This window comes from Triticum aestivum, chromosome 5D (genome assembly GCF_018294505.1).
Source record: "Triticum aestivum cultivar Chinese Spring chromosome 5D, IWGSC CS RefSeq v2.1, whole genome shotgun sequence".
In the NCBI taxonomy this organism is placed as follows: domain Eukaryota; kingdom Viridiplantae; phylum Streptophyta; class Magnoliopsida; order Poales; family Poaceae; genus Triticum; species Triticum aestivum.
The window spans coordinates 330,033,484-330,051,184 of record NC_057808.1 but is presented as its reverse complement, the minus strand read 5'-3'; the positions used below and the strand labels follow the sequence as shown (position 1 = coordinate 330,051,184).

Sequence of the window (17,701 nt, the reverse complement as noted above, 5' to 3'; positions counted from 1 at the left end):
TCCACACAAAGGATGACAATCAAAAAATAAATCATGCTACGACTTCATCACATAACGGTTCACCTTATGTGCATGCTTCGGGAATCACAAACCTCAACACAAGTATTTCTACTAATCCACAACTACCCACTAGCACAACTCTAATATCACCACCTTTATATCGCAAAACTATTGCAAGGAATCAAACATATCATATTCAGTGATCTACAAGTTTTATGTAGGATTTTTTGACTAACCATGTGAATGACCAATTCCTGTCATCTCTCTAAATAGATATAAGTGAAGCAAGAGAGTTTAATTCTTTCTACAAAAGATATGCCCACGCGCTAACAAATATAAGTGAAGGAAAAGAGCATTCTACAAATGGCGGTTTTCTATGTGAAGAGAAACAGGCAATCCAAACTTCAAATGATATAAGTGAAGCACATGAAGCATTCTATAAAGCCATACTCAAAAGATATAAGTGAAGTGCAAAGAGCATTCTATAAATCAACCATGTACTATCTCATACCATCATGGTGCATAAAAGAAAAGTGAAAACTAAATGCAAAATACGCTCCAAGATTTGCACATATCACATGAACGGAACGAATCCGAAAACATACCGATACTTGTTGAAGAAAGATGGGATGCCTTCCGGGGCATCCCCAAGCTTAGACGATTGAGTCTCCTTGAATATTTACTTGGGGTGCCTTGGGCATCCCCAAGCTTGAGCTCTTGCCTCTCCTCCTTCTCCTCACATCGAGACCTCCTCGATCTTCGAACACTTCATCCACACAAAACTCATCCGAAAGCTCGGTAAGATCCGTTAGTATAATAAAACAAATCACTACTCTAAGTACTGTTGCATACCAATTCATATTTTGTTTTTGCATTGTAGCTACTGTAATATAACTTTTCCATGGCTTAATCCATTGATATAAATCGATAGTTTCATCAAAACAAGCAAACTATGCATCAAAAACAGAATCTGTCTTAAACAGGATAGTCTGTAATAATCTGGACATTCACCATACTTCTGGTACTCCAAAAATTCTACCAAAATTAGGAAAAACAAACAATTTGTATAGAAAGACAGTGAAAAAAATTCAGAACCTTTTGACATTCCAGTAAAAAATGTAAAATCGCGCACTACAGCCAAAGTTTCTGTCCTGCACCGCGCAAACCAACAAGCATTGTAAACATCCTAAAGGCAAACCTTGGCACATTATTTTTATTATACAATGGAATTGTACAAGGGGATAATTTTTGTTGAAAAGTTTCTGTAATCAAGATTCACAAAGTTTCCGTGAGCATGAACAAAGTTCAAGGCTAGCTCCCACTTCAACAATGCTCGTCTTTCTCACTTTCGCTTTTCTTTTTGAAAAACTTTTAGGTTCCCCTCTTTATTTTTTTGTTTTTAAACTTTATAAAAGCACACAACAGAAATAAATGACTCTCTAAAACTTCCGGGTTGTCTCCCTCGCAGCGCTTCCTTTAAAGCCATTAAGCTAGGCATATAGTGCTCAAGTAATGGATCCACCCGGATCCCAAGGTATATCAAAGCCAATTTTAATTAACAATGATTTGTGATTTAGTAGTGAGCACAAAGTAACATATATCATGCAACAACAAAGTCTAACTCTCTTCCTATGCATCGGCATGTCATAAAAGAACAATTCATGCACACATAGTAAAGGCCAATGCATAGTATAAACAGTTTCTTACAATTTTATCATCTTGGAAACATGGAGAGGCGGAGATGTAGTTCCTCTCTCATAATAATTGCAAGTAGGAGCAGAAAGCACATGCATATTATATCTATCAAAATCATCATGTGTAGTAGTAAAATGCAACCCATCAATATAATCCTTAATAAGGGCAAACTTCTCCGATATAGTGTAGTCGGGAGAATTCAAAAAGATAATAGGACTATCATATGTGGGTGCAATAGCAACAATTTCATGTTTTACATAAGGAACTATAGCAAGTTCATCTCCATAAGCATAATTCATATTGGCATCTTGGCCACAAGCATAGCAAGCATCAAGTTCATCAAAAAGGGGTATTTCAAAAGAATCAACGGGATCATAACAATCATCATAGCAATCATCCTTCGGTAAGCACGAAGGGAAATTAAACAATGTATGAGTTGAAGAGTTACTCTCATTAGAAGGTGGGCACGGGTAGCTAATCCGCTCTTCCTCCTTTTGTTCTTCGCTCTCCTCATCATCTTTTTCATGCAATGAGCTCACAGTTTCATCAATTTCTTCTTCCATAGACTGCTGCAAAATATTAGTCTCTTCTTGGACAGCGGAGACTTTCTCAATAAATTCATCAATATCATAATTGTATTTATAATTCTCATAGCAATATTTAAGTATAGCAAAATTTTCAGGTCTATAAACTGAATCATCAAAATCTTCACACTCTTTAAACAAAGGTTCAATTTCACATGCACTCTTAAAAGCAACAAATTCTTCTATTCGCTCCACATCATAGTAATCATATATACCACTAGCATAAGAAGCCAAGGTTTCATTATCATTAAATTTGCATGAAAAGGGAAGGTGTGGAGCCTTCATCCTAGAGCAACAACTATAATCATATCTCAAGCATAGTTGCCTAGCATACCAATACAACATACAAATTTGATCCCATAATAGTTTCCCTTTCTGAGTCAAGCGATAATCCCTAAAGTATTCACGTTGATCCAACGTGTCTCCCACAAAATTGAATGGGGTTTTCTCGGGATTATCAAAGTAGTACATAATATCTTTCACATAATGAGCATCGAGGGTTTTAGGAGGTTCCCCATCTCCATGAGTAGCAAGTAAACCTAATTTTTTTTGGTATTTCGTGTTCCATATCCATAACTAAAGATAGAGAACAACTTAGAACAACAAATAAAATCTACTTAGTGATAAAGCAAACAAGCACACACGAGATTATTCACCCCACGCTATAACTCCCCGGCAACGGCGCCAGAAAAAGATCTTGATAACCCACAAGTATAGGGGATCAATTGTAGCCTCTTTCGATAAGTAAGAGTGTCGAACCCAACGAGGAGCTAAAGGTAGAACAAATATTCCCTCAAGTTCTATCGACCACCGATACAACTCTACGCACGCTTAGCGTTCGCTTCACCTAGAACAAGTATGAAACTAGAAGTGTTGTTGGATAGGTTTGCAAGATAATAAAGAGCACATAAATAAAAGCTAGGGGCTGTTTAGATAAAGACACAAATAAGTTAGTTTTAGTAGAGAGCTTTTTGTCACGAGAAAGTTATTTGTCCCTAGGCAATCGATAACTAGACCGGTAATCACTATTGCAATTTTATTTGAGGGAGAGGCATAAGCTAACATTATTTCTCTTCTTGGATCATATGCACTTATGATTGGAACTCTAGCGAGCATCCGCAACTACTAAAGATCATTAAGGTAAAACCCAACCATAGCATTAAAGTATCAAGTCCTCTTTATTCCCATACGCCATGACCCACTTATCCGTGTTTGTGTTTCAGTCACTCACGCAACGCAGACAATAAGCAAACCATGAACATATTACAAACCCTACAACGGGGATCCCTCACGCTTGCGCGACACGGAGAGCACCATAGGACAGCACCAATAATAAAACATGCAACTCAAACCAATCACGATCATCAATTAACCCAAAGGACAAACCGGATCTACTCAAACATCATAGGATAGCCATACATCATTGGGAAATAATATATAGCGTTGAGCACCATGTTTAAGTAGATATTACAGCGGGTAAAAGAGGTGTTACACCGCTTCCTAGAGGGGGGAGAGTTGGTGATGACGGCGGTGAAGTTGTTGGTGTAGATTGCGGTGACGATGATGGCCCGGGTGGCACTCCGGCGCCACCGGAAGCGAGGGGGAGAGAGCCCCCCTCCTTCTTCTTCTTCCTTGGCCTTCTCCCTAGGTGGGAGAAGGGTTCTCCCTCTGGTCCTTGGTCTCCATGGCGTGGGAGGGGCGAGAGCCCCTCCGAGATTGGATCTGTCTCTCTGTCTCTCTCTGTTTCTGCGCTCCCTGATTCTACCCTTTCACTGTTTCTTAAATTCCCGGAGATCCGTAACTCCGATTGGGATGAATTTTGGACACGGTCTTTATCTGGATATTAGCTTTCTTGTGGAGAAAGAAGGGCACCAACCGCCTTACGGGGTGGCCACAAGGGCCCAGGGCGCGCCTGACCCCCTGGGGCACACCCCCCTGCCTCGTGGCCCCCTCGGGCATCGTCTCGCGTTGATTCTTCTTCCCAAAAATCATAAATATTCCAAAAAAATCTCCATCAGTTTTTATCCCATTTGGACTCCGTTTGATATGGGTTTTCTGCGAAACAAAAAACATGCAACAAACAGGAACTGGCACTGGGCACTGGATCAATATGTTAGTCCCAAAAATAGTATAAAAAGTTGCCAAAAGTATATGAAAGTTGTATAATATTGGCATGGAACAATCAAAAATTATAGATACGACAGAGACCTATCATGGGTATGCAAAGAGGAGGTGCTGGTAGTGGATCGAAACCGATACCACCTACACTCACAAGATCACTATAAGCGACCGGATGAAATCTATATGCATGCTATGCAACAAACAAATGTAGCAATCAAGTGCAACAAACTAACTGGGCTCTATACTACCGCATTCTAACGCTCGCGCGGGCTAGGGCATCCTACAACCAGACCTGCTCTGATACCAAGCGTTGTGGCACCCCGGCTCAGAGAAACCGGAATGCCCCGTATTCCAGCCCAGAGATCAAGGAGAAGTCTTCTGGAATACGACACTGCTTAGCATAGAACAAATCAGCTTTTTATTATAGTCTATATGGGTACAAGGGGATTACATTGGCACGGCAACACTACGCCTGCCACGGTTCCTCCATGCAAGCAGCAGAACAACACGAAGCAGCGGAATAACTCTAGCAGCGGAACAGCGACAACGGTGGTGAACTCCACTCCGCAGGGACTCTGGCTGGAACGCTTATCCTAGCTCGCAAATAAGGAATCCACGACAAACAAGCAATCAAATCCGGCATGACCTGCAAACTAGCGTGACACGCCAGGTCAGTACATTGAATGTACTTGCAAGCTCACAGCAACCAAGAGCAATCAAGACAAACAACAGCATGGCAATTACAGGTTAACAAGGATTAACATGATACTATTAGATCAACATGGCATGTGCAACATGATACAGCTAGAACAATACGAGCATGGCATGAACATATGAACATGATGATACTACATGCAACATGATGACACTATCATGCACCAACTTACTCCGCTCGGGTTACCTCGTAACGAATCACATGCACAAGCTTACCATCACGGACATCACACGATCATCTCAGGATCCAATCAAGCTTGGTATTACAATACCGTAGTAATCATTACATGACCACAAGGAGCTTGATCTTTACCATTGACTCTTGCATAACACCACAAATATCCAACAACTCGGTATCCTCGATACCACGGTGATCTTCTCATGATCACAACCAACTTCTTTCTCATCATCGAACCAGGGTTGTTATTAAGCAAGTTATTATTATTACTGTTGACCCATAGTGTGACCAACTACGAACTGGGCCCTTATCCGCGGGCGCGGCTATTGATAGATTTAACAAACACTCTGCAGAGGTTAGCACACTGTACCCACACCACAGAACCCATGGCCTCGCACTCCCATTCGGTTGGACCAACGGCGTTCCGACAAAACCGATCTACTGCCATGACACTCTCCCGGCCACTCCAACCAACTCCCCTTTGGGCTAAGTCATGGGTGGCCCCGTGCCTACCAAAGGCATCAACGGCCACCGTCGTGGCAAAACAATAAACGGTCCCAAACGGGGACAACCCGGGTACAATACAACAACGGGCACACAAGGCTTATGCCGTCCTACCCGACCAAGGTAGCGCCCGCGCATAACCTTCCCTCATTGGAGGCACCGGCGAGAGGCATGACAATAGACCCAGTTAGGACCTCCCCATAAAAGGCAAATGTGGTTGCACTGGTCAGCTCGATATGGTGGCACCATGACTCAGCCAACAGTTGTTCAAGTTCGATTAAGTCCGGTTAAACTTGAATGCAATAAGCTGAGCCATAATAAGATAGCATGTTGCAACTAAAATGCATGAGCATGATATCAACATAAGCATGGGGGTGCAACTTAATTCATCAAGCATATCAACAACATTAAATCATTTATCTGAATGAGCATGGCATACTGACGAGCATGAATATCACGAGTATAACACTACATATAAACATATCATGACCACTAGCATCGAGAATAAGTACCATGCAGTAACATAATGATAAAACTACCATGCAAGCATTTAACCAACTGGATGCAAAGGAACATGCATAACAACGGTACTCAGAACAGACGATAGTCATGCACGGAAGACCATCACCAACATCAACATGTACTACTACCAAGCATGGCATAGAAAATTAATACTAGCAAGAAGACATGATAGCCAAGTGTATAAGAACATAGCATGAAGATAAACACAGATCCATAAGCATAACCAAAACAGCAATAATAGTTGCAGGCAAACAAGCACTTATTAAATGTTCAAGTTGAAAACCTTGGCTACTGCATGTCCATCATGCAAGTGGGTGTTGTGGCTTACCTGGGGATGAAGGATACACCGGGAAGAAGTGCGGTGAAGCCGCGGAAAGAATCGCCGAAAGCAGTTCTCTCTCGGAGGGGGCTGTTTACGGGCAAGGGCAAAAATGGTCATTTTCACAGTGGAACCACCTAGTGAAAATGGTACCGAAATATAGAGCTCGACAGGACGAAGAAGTATGCTTTGGGTTCACCTCAATCGGAGTTACGGGCAAAAAGATACGGACGTTTAAAGCTCAGGGACCAATCTGTAGCAAAAATATTCACAAACAGGTCCCTGGCTGATTAAACCGGACATGCCTTTCTCAGAAATACGCTTTCTCGTATGGAAAACGTATTCTGGCCCGAAGAACAATCGACGTGCACTTTAGAGTGGGGAAAACGTACCCTGGCGAATACGCCTCCACTTAAGTGACGTGGCAGTGGCGGGGTCAACGTCGTGCGGCTGACTGGTGGAGTCGGGGGTGATGCGGGGCCCACCTGGCAGGTCTTCTTCTTCCTCCCGCCTGGACGCATCGGGCCGAGCAGGGGAGCTCACCCCGACGAGGCTCGTCGGCGATCCCGACCACCATATGGAGCGTGCGACCTACCGGCGGGCTCAGCGCGGCGAGGAGGATCCCATCCAGGTGGTAGAAGACGCCGGGGAGCACCGAACCGAGAGGGACGTCGGCCGCGGTGGAGGAGGGCTTCGGGTGGTGCGGCCGATCTGTGGGGTCGCGGCCACACAGGCTCCGGTTGTGAAAGAAGGAGGTTGGGAGGACCACTGGAGCTTGGAGAAGACGCAGGTGAGGTCAGAAGGGAAGGGACGGCCGATATCAAGCCAATTTAGGCGGAGCCGAACCACAGCCATGGCGGCAGTGGGTGAGGAGGGGAGCTCCTGGAGGCTAATGGAGGGGCTGGGGAGTGAGCTAGAAGTGCGCGGAGGCCAGTGATGAGCTCGGACGAGGCCGGGGTTGTCTTATATAGGCGGGGTGAGGCGGTTCGAGCTCGGGTGCCGCCGCTCGCGTCCGGCCGAGGCCCAGGCGACGGGCAGCGATCACGGGAGGGCGCGGGAAGGCGACGAGGGGGAAGCAGACGAGCTGCAGACGATCACTGAGACGAGCAGAGCTCAGGGACAAGAGAAGGAAGAGGACACCGCGGTGGAAGACGACGGCGCTCACGGGCGCGCACTGTTTCTCGACGGGGACGGGTCGCCGGGGAAGCAAACGGAGGGGCAAATGGCTCCAGGGGAACGACGACAACTCGGGGAACACGCTGGACAGGGTCACGCGCGCGAAGACGACGAGAGGAGGCGAGGCCAAAGCACAAACGATGTCCTGGACGCGCTCAGTGCATGCCAAGATGATGGTCACCGCGCTGACTGGCATGAAGAGGACAAGAGGGTCTGCCTCGATATGTCTGGTGACAAGTCCATGCATCACTGAGGCTGGGGGAGGTGATGGATCAACAAGGCATGCTCTGGATCGATGGGATTACTCCACTGAAGTTTGCTCTTTCAAATTGAATCAGGTTACAGTGATCAACAGCGAAGAGCTTGGAAAAAATGAGTTGTATGGGGTGTTTAGGATAGGAGGGACAAGAATCATGTAAAGTTTGGAAGGAAATGGACCAATATATAACATAGTTGCTTTGCAACTGGCCAAAATGGTCCAGAATAGAGATTATGATGAGGCACCCAAATGTAGAAGCCACTTGAGCTGATATTTGGCATGGCAGTGTTATCTGGCCATATGAAGATGCTGTAAAAATTTCATACCAAATGGATAAATCAAAATGGTACTTGCTACATAAACATCCTCACTGTCCAGAAACTTGCAAAAATTCTAGAGGAATATTGGATTGATTAATTGATCCAAAATTGGTGGGGGATAGGTTAAATGGATAGGAGAAGGGCCTGGAAAAGTTTCAGCCATAATGGAGCAAGATAAAATATACTTGCTTCACAAACTGAAAATTTGGACAGAAACAAAGATTTGACCCTGTGCTCTCATGGATGCATTGCATGAGCTCAAATCTTGAGGAGGGTAATGATATCAGCACATGAAGGAGTGTGTAAAATTTTAACTCATTTGGATAACCCTAGTTAGTACTTCCTTCACAAAGCATTCTCTCAGTCAGGAACTTTGAAAAATCACTGAAGAAGATTTACTAGGCAAATGAAGTTGAATTTTGATATGTGGCAATGATATGGACATGAAAAGGTGTCCAAAAAGTTTGGGGTCAAATGGGCAAAGATAAATAGCACTTGCTTCAAAAAATGTCATTTAGGGCAGAATAGGAAAAGAAATATTGGTGAATTATTTTTGAACATGACAAAGAAAAGTTTTGCCATATGTGATGAAGATATGTCTCAAACAATTTATGAGAATTATTTGGGAATTTTCTTCACAACCTAGGGCAAATTGGGTTATTCCTTTAATAGAAAAAAGGAATATTCCCAAGAAAAAGATTATTGGGGTTGGTCCAAGATGGGAATGACAAGGTCTAGGAAAGGTCTTGAGAATGACAAGCTACTCTGGAAAAAAAAAAGAGGTCATCTCCTTCAGTTTTCAAACCACATAGCCACAGAGAAAGAAAACTCAAGCAAAAAATCTCAGAAAATAAAAAAAAAAGGCCAAAAACCAGGCTGTGACATTCTGCTCTTCAAGGGTTCTTCAGGCCAACGACGCTGGATACTGCCGCAACGGTGCACTCAATAACGCTGACAACCAAAAGTCGCTGCCACGCTCGAGGATGGCTGGCTGGAGATGGGGCGCATTCCACGGGCACATTGCTACTGCTTCCATTTGGTGATGACAATCCAAAACTAAAAAAAAAAGAAAGGTCCGGACCTTTCATGACTTGACATGTAAGCTGCTTTTCCAAAGATCTTGCAGTTTGCATTGGCCTGTCGCTTTCTGGCCGCTTCTGCAGATTCGATCATTTTGCTCGCAACATCAAAATTCAGTTGCAACTCTCACCATTCGATTTTACAAGATCAATCAAGTACTCGGGTTTTATTCTCTAGTCAAATTTCACTAATATCACACTGGGGTGAATGCTATAAGTTTCGCTTTGTACCGCGGGAGGTCACAAATCAACAACTGTTACTAGCAGTTCAGGAGGAAGAAATTTCAAGAGCGGCTACCAGGAGAAATGGGTCCATGAGACGGCCGATGGATCTTCTCCTCATAACTCTTTGTCGGCACCTCCACTGCTGGTGGGTCATCAATGTCAGGCCATGTAGTAACCTCGGCGAACGAGAATTGGTCAGCGGCGCCCAAGAAAGATGCCACTCGCATCAGACAGCATTGCGACAGCATGCTTTCTCCCCCAACCGACTCCGGCAATGGAGGCACGCAGCTTGGCAGGCATTCCGCCTTATCGTTGCTCGCTTTGAACAGCGAAAGCGTGGCTCGGCAGAAAATAAACCTGCAAGAAACAACCCAAATGAACTTACTACCAAGGTTTCGGTTGAGTTGTTCCCCAGGACTGGAACTGGAGCGGGGAATAGTAGTATCACAGATTGACAAGCTAGGTAACCTGAGAAGCAGCCGCCGCAGGAGTGGATCGCCTAAAACTTCAACCCAGACAGGGTCAAGTGAAGACGAAGCAACCAAAGTCATGGCCCATTCATTCAATGACAAGGATAGTAGCTCCTCGGCTTTGTTATAATCCTACAGAAAAAAAATCATATCAATTCTCAGACTGCAAAATGTAGTGCCTGGCAGAAATAAGAAATTTGTCACAAAATAAAAACACAAACCTTGTCAATAATGTCCAGCCCATTATTGCCGATCAGAAAGCAGAAAGCTTGCAATGGAGCTGTGAGGAACATAGTAAATTGACTACCACTCTGCCGTGTAGAGTCCCCACTGAATCCTACAGCGCAAGATCGGGAGCTTGGAGAAAGTAACATGGCAGCTGTCTCCCCTTTTTCAGCCCCATGAATTGACTGCAGTGCTTAAATACAACAATTAGCATCGACAAAATCACTGACAGAACAAAAAGGACTAGCATATCACATTATAATAATAAAAAGGACTAAAGAAACAGGATTTTTTACGGGCAAAAGGCAGGTGCTCTGCCTTTTCACTTAAGATTAGAGGGTAAGATTACAAACATGAGCGTCAAACAAAAAAGAAAGAGAACAAGAAAAGGAGGAAAGTGAATTGTAGAATAAGAAAATGCAGAAGGAACTTTGTTCCACAATAAGAGCATAGGGCAAAAGCTCTGTGAATATGAAAATAAGAACTTTAAAATGTTACTCCCTCCGATCCATATTAATTGTCGCTCACTTAGTAGAACTTTGCACTAAAGTTGTACCAAGTGAGTGCCAATTAATATGTATTAGAGGGAGCATTAAAATATAAGCTTGTCTATGTGCATATGAGCGGGCTCAATAATAACCTCTGCATTATCTCAAGGAAGCAATACAATATTCCATATGAAGCATCCACCGATCATGGATACTCCACTTCCACTAAGAATATATATTCAGTATTCACTAGCCAGAATAATAGATATGGCAGCAAAAAAAAGAGAGTAAACAAACCTGCCTTAAATGCATAGCTGATGTTACTGTCAATCACCAAAAAGAGAGGTCTCCTTGTAAACGGGATCAGATCACAAGGGTATATGCAGTTTGAGCCTAGATGTTGAACATGTATCAGAAACAATACACTTCTTTTCAAAAACATATATACATACTCAAGTCTGTATAAAGGCAACTTCAAACAACCCTATGCCATCAAAATCGTTCTGTACTGCATTAGAGATATTGAACATAATCACATGAACTCAGCATTGTGAAACTAGTTATGTATTGCATTAGAGACATCGAACATAGTCGAATGAACTCAGAGTCAAAAAAATACCTTCGCCTTCACGGCAACCTAACCAAAGACATGGTTCGTTATCTTCCTTTGAAGTGCCGGCCCTGGTATTAGATATGTCAAACTGACTAAAGCTGTTCACAACCCTCTCGCTTGTATCGGGACCAAGTCCAGAGGATTGCACCTCATCTGAAAGAAATTATCATATTTGAATGCTAACTAGAATGACTCCCTAACACACAGCTGATAACATTTTAGTTCTACAAGCCTAGGGCACCAACCTGCAGCGGAAAGGTATATCAACATCATAGTGTTCAATGGGAGCTCTTCACATTTGGTGGCAAGGACCTGGATTTCAATCGTAAATGTTGTTATCCAGGCAAATATTTCATTTAGGATAAAATGGTGTAAACATAGGAGTTCATATAACTATATTTTCTTGTGAAGCGAAAGAAAAAAAGAATTTGGATGTTCGGCCGTAAAAGGAGGGCGCGGATGATAGGAGGCCCCAGAGGGCATGCACCAAACATTGCCATTCTATTCAACAGCAATCATCTCTCTATTGCATCATTTGCATAGCATAGCACCCCAGGAATCACTAATACCATTATGCCTCAAATATATTTTGGGTTAGAATTCCTAACTGCTATGGGTGTAAAGGAATGAAGAAAGGACTGTTGGTTATTATGGGCGGATAATGGAGAGGATGGTATTATCGATAATGGAACAAATCAACAAACAGACTCAGTTTAGTTGCATTATCTTCCCTCATCAAGTCATCATCATGCTTCCTCGTCGCGTAGTTCAGATTAGTTAGTAGCATCGTGTACATATCTTGCAGAATTCCCTACTTTTTTCAATTCTCCTACTAGCCGGTTTTTGATCATTCCAAGAAACATACACTGGCTGCCATTTACAAATTACACTTCCACTTCCTAATTTGAAATGTATCTAGAAGAGCTTGGTCCACAGGTTTTCTCTTAGGACCAGACCAGTGCATTGAGTAACAATGAGCAGTGTGTATATTCAGGACGAAGACAATAAATCAAACTTGAGTTGACAAGATGCCAAATGAGAAACTGACCTTCAGGAAATGTGGCACCGAGGGGCGATAGAGAACTGTTTTCAGTGGGTTCGGGGGCAACGCAGCGTCTCTCAGATCTTTCAGGAGATTGGGGTGATTTTGCCCGCCTTCATCATGGGCGCTGTAACCATTGTTTTGTGCAAAGGAACCACATGGTTCCCATTCAAGACACTGAAGCATTCTGAATGTGTCTAGAGTGAGGTCGGTAAATTTGACCTGAAGGGAACACATAGATACATGATGTTCCGCTAGTAAAAAAATTAAAGAGCGTACCATGCATCTGACTGCAAGAAACCGAGGAAGCATTATACCTCGTTATGATAATAGCTGCATAGGATGGCATCGCTTAAGAGCAGACCGCGCTTCTTGACTGTAGGTGGGATGGTCGGAAGAGTTTCCGGGGGAGGATCAAATGCATAGCTGTACCTGAGAGGTCTCTTGTTCATGAAGGGCGAGTCAGCCTTTAGAAACCTCGTGATTTCTTGCACGACATGCTTCCATTCCCTGTAATCAGCTTCCTGCAACATTTCATCTTAATTTGAGCCAGAGAAATGAAGAGCGAGCTCATTGCATCGGGATCGGGAAGCGGGGAAGGAACAAAAGAGAGAAGAATTGAATTGGACCTGGAGGGTCTTCTTGGATTCGTCGAGGAGCGACCGGATGTGGCCGGCGAGGCGGGGCACAGTCTGCGCGCGGCGGGAGAGGATAAGCGCGACGAGGAGGAACCTGGCGAGAAAGCGCAGGTGCTTGGTGGAGGCCCCGAGGTGGTCGTCGAGGAAGTAGGCGCGGTCGAGGACGGCGTGGTAGAAGACGAAGGCCTCGGAGAGGAGGGCGGTGTCGGAGGTGCGCTGGTACTGGGAGTAGTAGAGGTGGGCGATGCGGGCGGCGATCTCGCCGACCTGCCAGCGGCGGAGGCCGGCGTCGAGGAGGCGGTGGCGGTGCTCCTGCTGCATGCGCCACAGCTGGGTGTAGATGCGGAAGGCCTTGCCGTACTCCGCGGGCTCCTGGCGGCCGAAGAGGGGCAGGTCCCGCACCCGGGCGAACCGCCGGTCCGCCTTGTCCAGCAGCGACCAGAACTGCTCCGCCGGGCAGACGCCGCCGCCGCCGCCGCCGCCGCCGCCTTGGGCCTGGCCTTGGCCTTGCTGCGGCGACGACGCCATGGTAGCTCCGCCGGATGCGTTTCGTTCCCCTCCCCCGGAGTTGCCTTGGACAGTTGTGCTGGAGACTGGAGTCATCGCCGTCTTCTTTCCTTTCTCCGTTCCGTTCTGTTCCGTTAGCTTGGAGCCCAGCCCAAGCCCAAAAGCTGATATGGCCGACCTAGCACACGTCAGGCAACACTGTTCAGCGTCAGCCCAAGGCTCCCCGATTTTTTTATATAGTTTGCTTCGGTGGGCTTTCTTGAAAGGTAGTCCCTCCATTCCCGGAAATCCCTTTTGAGCTCGGCCTCCAAATTCAAAATTAAAATTTCATCGAAATTCATATTTTTATAGTTCAAAAAAATCTGAAAAAATACAGATGTGCGTAAATTTTTAGTTCAAAATACATTGAAATGAGGGCTGTGAAAAAAGACAAATCTGGGGTTGTTTAACACATGATACTATTTATCCTTCCAGGCCATGAATTTGTCTTTTTTGTACAGGTCGCAACTCAAGGTATTTCATCATGAATTTTTACACACATGTTGTTAACATCCTTATATACACGCATATTTTTCAGAATTTTTTAAATCATAAAAGTTTGAATTTATTTTTTTCAAAAATAAAGGCCTCCATGGAGCTCGGCCTCCAAAACGCCTCTCTCCTCCATTCCTAAATATAAGGCTGCGTTCGGATTGGAGAGGAGCAAAATAAGGATGTGTTTGGTTGAGGAACCAAATGTAATGGAATGGTTCCATTTCACGGGAATGGGTCGGTTCCATTCCTATTCCTATGTCTGGTTGGAGCTAAAAAATAGAACGAAACGGAAAGTGAAGTTGGATGTACAGTACAAACCACAGGTCTTCAGAGCATAGGAATAAAAAAAAATGAGGTGTGTTCAGGTTACAGGAAAGTGTCTAGCCGTTGTCTTGCATTAGTACTAGCACATCTGGCGGGACACGGGATGTGGGATGGGGCGGGGGAGCGATGAAGTGAGGGAAGGAGATTTTGACCACACATTTCCTTTGATTGGAGTAGATTTTATTTTTCCCATGAAATGTACAGGTCTGTGACGCTTTCCTATGGAACACAAGAAGCTGGTTCCTCTGGAGCGAACGGTCTTACGGGAATTAATTCCGGTGAAAATTTGGCCTGCAAAATTCCTGCGCCGAACGCAGCCTAAGTCTTTTAATAGATTTCACTATAAACTACATACGCGGCAAAATAAGTGAATCTATATAGTCTAAAAGGCGTTTATATACATCCGAATATAGTCCCTATAGTGAAATCTCTAAAAAGACTTATATTTAGGAACGGAGGGAGTACATCTTTAAGCTTGAGATGGTTACTGGAACACGCCCAGCGCATGGCCTTCCTGGTTATGCACCGATCACGGGTCAGCGACGACACCGCCGCTTGGTATGCAAAAAGTCATGTTGCTGGTATCCGGGCTGGAAGGGGACGAGGAGTAGCCGCAGTATGCAGGGACAGGGAAGGCTCTTTACTAGGGAGCTTGACCCTTGTCATTAGCGGGGTGTGTGATCCAACAACGGTTGAAGCAATTGCATGTAGGGAGGCGATAACCCTTGCAGAAAACCTTCACATCCAACAGTTTATCATCTCATCTGACTAAAAACAAGTTGTTGGAGACATCATCAGTCATGGCCGAGGCGACTACGAGGCTATCATTAGCGAGATCACTTCTACAGCGTCTTTGTTTCAATGTAATTTTATTTTTGAAGGTCATGATGTTAATTATGAAGCACCTAGTCTAGCCAAGTTTGCAATAACTTCAGACCCAGGACGCCACGTTTGGTTTGGCCAGTCTCATGATCAAAACCGTATCGCACTCCATGAGGGGTTTGATGAATAAAACTTGGTTCCACCCTAAAAAAGTTGAATCACGAATTTAGCGTAGCTTAGATGGTTAGATTCCTTGTGGTGGAGAGTTCAAGTCCTTGACTTGTCACTAGAGCTCGTATTTTTATGAATTTACTATTTCAGGCTTTCCGACGACATTTGTTCAGTGTGAGGTTCAAAAAGTTACTTAGTTGAATGGTTTTTGTTCCTCAAAAAAGTTATATTGTTTTTAATTACTTAGTTGAATTGTTGATATGATGTATGTGAAGCAAAATGTGATCTTAATACCCATCCAATCGTTGGTTCCTAAAAAAAGTATCCAATGGTTGATTGGATGGTTTTTTATTATGCTATGCATGCCATTTGATTCTTGCAAAAAGAGAAACACGTCATTTGGAGAAGACAAAGAAGCATTGTATACAATGGATTGTCATTTAGTGTTATCTAATAATCAATATATGCATGCTCCTAAAATGGTGGGATAGTTAATACCAAACTAGAAAAATATAGGTAACTAATCCTACATCCTACATTCTTAAGAAGTTCACCCCCACTACAAGGCATTCTCTCAACATGCAGATTGTCCACATCAGTATTGCCATATCACCACTTTAGTTACAATAATCTCACCATGACAACGACCTCTCCCTCACTATTTCTCTCTTTCACCAGCCGATTATGGCCCACTACATGCATGCTCCCAGACCATTAGTACTATTTTAACCGAGTAACATCACTTTCTCTACTTAAGTTCGGTGAACCTTACATTCTTAAGAAGTTCATCCACACTACAGGGCATTCTCTCAACATGTAGATTGTCCACGTCGGCATTGCCATATCACCACTTCAGTTACAATAATCTCACCATGACAACTAACTCTCCCTCACTATTTCTCTCTTTCACCAGCCAATTGTGGCCCCCTATATGCATGCTCCCAGGCCATTAGTACTATTTTGACCGAGTAACATCACTTTGTCTACTTAAATTCGGTGAACCAACTAGCAGCGCATACGTAGATAACATCGCATTGACTCGCTGCTGATAGTCTTATGTTCCGCCACTAACGACCATGTTTTCCCCATCACAATTACAACAACAAATGCACCTAAAATTGATTGAGGCATTCGCCCATCTCTTTCCATCGATTGGTTTCCCTTCTGTTTCATCTTTTCAGTTTCCTACGTTAAGTATCTGTTTGGTGCACTTCTGACATGGCCCACTACAAGGATCCTCTCGCCTCCTGCATCAATGGCCTTATTACATCTACTCTCGTCGCCCCATCTGTGTCGGCAACGTCAGACCATGTTCCTAGATTGCGCCAAACCGTGCGGTCTCTGCATATGTTCCGGCACAACGGCAACCTGCGCGTTGACGGCGCCGGGCCAGCCGAGGAGATCCGCACCATGTTGTCACGCGCGCTGGTGGAGTACCCCGCGTTCTTCGGTCGCTTCGTCAACTCAGTGGTGGATGGTGAGACCTGTGTTGCATGCACTGGTGACGTCGGATGGTTGTTCAGGCTGCCATCGACTTAATATTCTAGATGCATGCTGGATAGCGGTCGATGTGTGGAGTAACAATACTAGATGCAGGCAGGAGTCGGTCTACCTGTCTCGGATGTGATGCCTATATACATGATAATTGCCTTGGATATCATCATAACTATGCGCTTTTCTATCAATTGTCCAACAGTAATTTGTTTACCCACCGTATGTTTTTTTGTTCGAGAGAGAAGCCCCTAGTGAAAACTATGGCCTTCGGGTCTATCTTTATCATATATTAAAAACCAAAAATACCTTGCTGCAATTTATTTACCGTTATTTTATTTTGTGTTTTTGTTTATCTATCTACCATTATCAGACTTGATCCCTCAATCCAGGAAGCCAACCTACTCCTCCTCTTAATGTGTCTTCTGGCATGTTCCCTCAATGCCATGAAAATATCCAGCAAGGTTGTACCCTTCGATCTGATCTAGCAATTGCAGGTACCAAGATTTTTGTGACGCTTCTTGGAAGAAAAAGAACGTACCAGGTTGGGGGGATTCGATGGCGACTGGAATTGGTGTGCACATTAACATTCCCGGAGACCGTTCAGATTCACTGATTATGATCCAAGCTTCTGTTGACTCTGCTGCCTCGCCTCTCGTCGCTGAAGCTCTTGCGCTTCA

General features: G+C 44.2%; 1 protein-coding gene across 1 annotated transcript; it reads right to left on the bottom strand.

The window, feature by feature from the left end:
• Window positions 1–9,578: 9,578 nt before the first annotated feature.
• LOC123121537 (protein SCAI) lies at window positions 9,579–13,651 on the bottom strand (the record flags this gene model as incomplete). The annotated part of the gene is given in 9 exon segments (XM_044541540.1): window positions 9,579–10,053; window positions 10,165–10,298; window positions 10,388–10,576; window positions 11,181–11,272; window positions 11,499–11,645; window positions 11,738–11,804; window positions 12,541–12,756; window positions 12,852–13,058; window positions 13,164–13,651. Coding segments are annotated over 9 exon segments (1,838 nt in total), but the record flags the coding sequence as incomplete, so codon positions are not given.
• Window positions 13,652–17,701: the final 4,050 nt, after the last annotated feature.